Source organism: Triticum dicoccoides, chromosome 7B (genome assembly GCF_002162155.2).
Source record: "Triticum dicoccoides isolate Atlit2015 ecotype Zavitan chromosome 7B, WEW_v2.0, whole genome shotgun sequence".
In the NCBI taxonomy this organism is placed as follows: domain Eukaryota; kingdom Viridiplantae; phylum Streptophyta; class Magnoliopsida; order Poales; family Poaceae; genus Triticum; species Triticum dicoccoides.
The window spans coordinates 553,097,711-553,102,311 of record NC_041393.1 but is presented as its reverse complement, the minus strand read 5'-3'; the positions used below and the strand labels follow the sequence as shown (position 1 = coordinate 553,102,311).

At 40.1% G+C, this 4,601-nt stretch overlaps 1 protein-coding gene across 1 annotated transcript in view; it reads right to left on the bottom strand.

Annotated features, from left to right (window-relative positions):
• Positions 1-4,601, bottom strand: part of LOC119337094 (TBCC domain-containing protein 1-like) — a 10,049-nt gene that overhangs the window by 4,514 nt on the left and 934 nt on the right. The window contains exons 2-4 of the mRNA XM_037609207.1: positions 2,882-3,022; positions 1,642-2,046; positions 1,360-1,464 (exon numbers count right to left, since the gene is read on the bottom strand). Coding sequence (XP_037465104.1) covers positions 1,360-1,464; positions 1,642-2,046; positions 2,882-3,022 — 651 coding nt within the window. The remainder of the gene's footprint in view (positions 1-1,359; positions 1,465-1,641; positions 2,047-2,881; positions 3,023-4,601) is intronic.

Genomic DNA, 4,601 nt, shown 5'->3' with positions numbered 1-4,601 from the left:
ATGAAAATGTCAAAAAAATAAAAGAAAATAAGTTTTCCATGTGATATGTGGTCTAGTTGTAGGGAAAATTTGCAAATGTGAATTTCGACTTTATTTGCAAAATCTCTCTAGAATTTAGTAAAATGGGCATAACTTTTGCATACTAACTCGGATGAAAAAGTTTTTTATATGAAAAATCATCTACTCGAAAAGTTACATCCAAATTTAATCGGGGGAACCCCGTTAAACATTTTTAAAATCCTCAAAAACCTAACAGAAAAAAAGTTACGGGGCTTTTAAGATCTAGAGTGGAAAAAATCGAAAAAATTTCAAACTGTGTGGTCAAACAATGGTATAACTAATTATTCTAGAATATTAGTGTTACTAAATAATTATTTCAGTTATTTTGAATTTTGGTCAAATCTGGTCAAACTATGGTCAAACAGTGGTCAAACAATGGTCAAACAAATTATTCAAGAAAAATTAGTGTTACTAAATAATTATTGTTTTTTAAAACAATAGTTTCAAACTCAAACAGTGAAATGTGTCACTTAATGCAAAATTCCTGAGGGTTAATAGGATTGACATCTTACTATTGTCAGGAAAACAACAAGTGCAGACTTGGAAACGAGGGAGAATTGAACCCGGAAGTTAAGCGTGCTCAGGCTGGGGGAGTGGGAGGATGGGTGACCGTTCGGGAAGTTAGATGATTAGGAATGATGAGGGGTGATTAGAGATTAGAGGATAAATTGAGCAGTGATGAGGGGTGGTGATTAGAGATTAGAGGTTAAAATAATTCAGAAATTTGAAAATAAAAAAAATTCAAAAAAAAATTCAAAAAAGAAAAATCATAAAATTTCCTTTAGTCCCGGTTAGTGTTACCAACCGGGACTAAAGGTGGAGCTCCACGTGGCCACGACCTTTAGTCCCGGTTCCAGTTTGAACCGGGACTAAAGGGGGGAGGCATTAGTAACGACCCTTTAGTCCCGGTTCAAGAACCGGGACTAAAGGCCCTTACGAACCGGGACTGATGCCCCCTTTTCTACTAGTGCTAGGCGGGCGCTTAAGCGAGCATAGGCCCTAGGAGATAGCAGAAAAAAAAGCCTAGCGCTTAATGTGCACATTTGCGCATAAGAGTGCACTTTGGTTAGAAAAGCGCAAGGCGGTGGCTAGACGCACAATTAATGCCTAGCACTTTTTTTAACCGTGGGCTTGAAACTATGTAATTGAAGATACCAATTTCTATGTGCATAATATAGGATAAAGCAGAACTTAAAAACTATGCATTGGAATATAAGAACAATAGTCTTATGAATAACATTATGTTGCCTGATGCATTCAAATAGAAATATGGATAGTAAAATTACATCGCATACACACCTTGCCAATAGCACCAAGAACAACAGTTGTGTCAGAACATCCATACACCGTAGCATATTTGAGAGGGGCTAGGATGTAGATAACAGAATCATGGCAGTTCAAAACCTACAAAAAAAACAATTAATTCCATTGTAGGAAGGGTTGCAAAACTCAGCTTCGGAATTCCCTTACTTAAATACACTTTATATTACTTGAACTTCAACCGAGATATGAATCACACAGCAAATCACTTCAGTAAACCTTGATATCAATTTACATTACTAAAAACTAATACATGGGTACCTTTATTGAATGCCCTTTAATATCAGACCCGTGTTTGACAACAGAAGTTTTGGAGATACCCTCCACAAAAGATGTATTTCGGTAGTATCCAGGATTGTTTTGCACAGAAGCACCAGTTGATGAGCTGCTCTGGATTCTTGTATTTGTGACAGCATCAGCCATTGCCACATCAGGATCAGATACACTCCGTTGATTGTTTTCCTTGGTTATAGCTTTTTCTGCAGTATATTCCAAGGAAGAAGCTATATTCTGCAGAATCCAGTCATGAACTTGAGTAGCCGGAACAGGAGCAGCAGGCATGTCTGGATCAGAATTCGCAAAAAATGGAGCAGCTTGGCTTAAAGGAGTTCCTTCGGAGAACTGCAACAAGAATCCAAGGTGCTCAAAAGTCTCCATTGTCAGTACCTGCATATAGAGAAATACAAATGACAGTTAGTATCTATACTACTCTACTCTAGGGAGTTCTCAGAGTAAGAGTATCACACAGCAATGTGGCCAAGATTATTTCATTTACTCCTATATGACAGTAATGTGGATAATTTTGTTCTGCAATCATACACAACCATGGATGGTGTATATCAAGATCTTTTGTACTGCAGAGAAGATGAACTAGCTCTGTTCTTCCTTCAATCTAAGATCCGATTCATTGAAAGTGCCTTGCATTTGCAAAGTAATCTACAGAATATTCCATCATATGTGCTTCCTAGAATGACCAACCCAAGTTACCTTATCCTCAACTGCCCATAGGAATATGAATGTCTTGTCTACTTTCATCCTTAAATGTCTTCACCACACAATTGTGATCCTTGCAGTTCCCTTTTTTTTTTGATGAGGCTTCTAGCCTTTGACGTGCATGCACTTGCACTGCTTGGGTTAATTACTTAATTATTAATTCATTGATTTCAGTGCCATGAGCATTGGGCAGGGGTTACACGAAGTAGTTTTGCCTTCTTTTCAATTCAGTTACCAGTATTATTGTCAGGAAACCAAGTATTATGTAGTATGTTTGTCAGGAAACCAAGTATTACCGGTATTCTACCAGTTTTATTCAAAATTGTGCCCTACATGTACTACACACACTGTTTAAGATCTGAAGTTACAACTTGACATGATGACCTTCGAGTAGGGGAATTGATCAGAGTACATTAATGTTATAGACAAAGAACAAAAGTGATCAACTTTGCCACACAAAATATTGAGTTTCTTAAAGGAAACTTGTTACAGATTAATTGATACTAACCATAGATTCATCACCCTCTCCATCAACAGAATCTGCCAAAAGAGTTAAAACATTGGCCATATGCTTTTGTAAATAAGATAACTGATGAGCTTCTTCATCTGCTTGCGAAGGCATAAACCGACGGCTATTACTGCGTACAAGCTGCAATATGAGATAAATAGTAAGTATCTGCTTGACAACTAACAAAAGAAGAAATGCAGGTTGTGCTTTGCATGTAATGGCAACAGGAGAAAAATGCAATTGTAACTGAGTAGTAATCGTGGAAAAGGAGCACAGTAGCACAAGCCCGTGCTTGCATAACTCACTGTCATGAAAAATAGTGCCTTTAAATTTTGTTCTGGACAACGTATGATAACTGCATACTTGGAGTGGAGGATAGCATGATGTAAACAGCGCACTTTGAAGGCCCTCGCGGGCTCTGAAGCACCGATACGGCCATACAGAGATACGTACGGATACGTGTATCCCTGAGTATCCCCTCCTTTTCTATTTAAAAATAATGTGATGCCCTGGCGGTCAGGATACTTGGAAGACACGGCTGGGACACATGACGCGCTTAAACCTAGAGTAAATTTGCTTCTAGCAGCCACCCTCCGGGCTCTCCCAGTCGTGCGAGAGCCTGCACCTGAAGAAGAGGCGAGAGACACAACTGCGCCGTCACCGGGATCTTCTTGCTCGTTGACAGGCAACGTATCCTCCATGTCCGGTGGCCAGTGCCATCCATGTCTTCCCCTGTAATTGCCAACAATGTCTCCTCCTCCCCATATTCCTCCCCTAAGTGAACGATGCCATGCGCCTGGAGAAGAGACGGCGACAGCCAGGACCAGGACACTGCCGGGATCTCACATCCACATCTGCATTGCTCTTGTTAGCTGTTGCTGGCCGTTGTGGGCTTTCCTCTTTGCCGCCACCTGCCCCTGTTGTCATTGCTGGCTAGGTACAAATGCCATCTAAGACACTGGGTGAGATGTATTTTAGCTGCTGGCTAGGGAGGCAAGATATGGGGTAGTACTTCGATCTGAAATCTTAAAATTATCTTTTTGTCCTGATTACATGCAACATTTTGCAGTTATTTATACATACTTGTTGGCTGTTTCTGGAAAATGCCATATCACATATCCCCATGGTCTATCCCCATGTTGGTGCTTCTTAGCTCACGGGAAAAACAGCATTTGGACAGGAAATTTCAACAATGGGCAAAATGGCCTTCTATGAAGAGAGATATGATCATGGAGTATAAAAGATGCGTGGTGGTGTAAAGTTGCAGCTGGGAAAGGTGTATTTTGAAGTACAACGTTACTACCAGTCAAATACTGCAAAACACGGTGTGAATCAACCACAGAAAAAGGCCCACAATGCACGAGGAATATCACACTTCAGTGTAACTAACAACCACCCTGATCACTGACTGAATCATCAAACATCCCATTAGCCCCCAACTCTCAGCAGCTAGAAAGAGTGGTTTCTAGAAGTATGAGTACATTACCATACACCAATACCATACAGTGCACAAAAATGGAGCTACATGTGCATTACTGATTAACAAAGTAACGCTGAGGAGCAAAGGAAAATCAAATGTTTCTCATGCTCGTCATTTCAGTAATGGATATATCAGCAGGTTGTCATTTCTTAACCCTATACAAACAGAAACCAAATCCATGTACCAGACAGTAATTGGTCGGGGTCTCCCCAATCCAAACACGCAACAATCATGCCACAA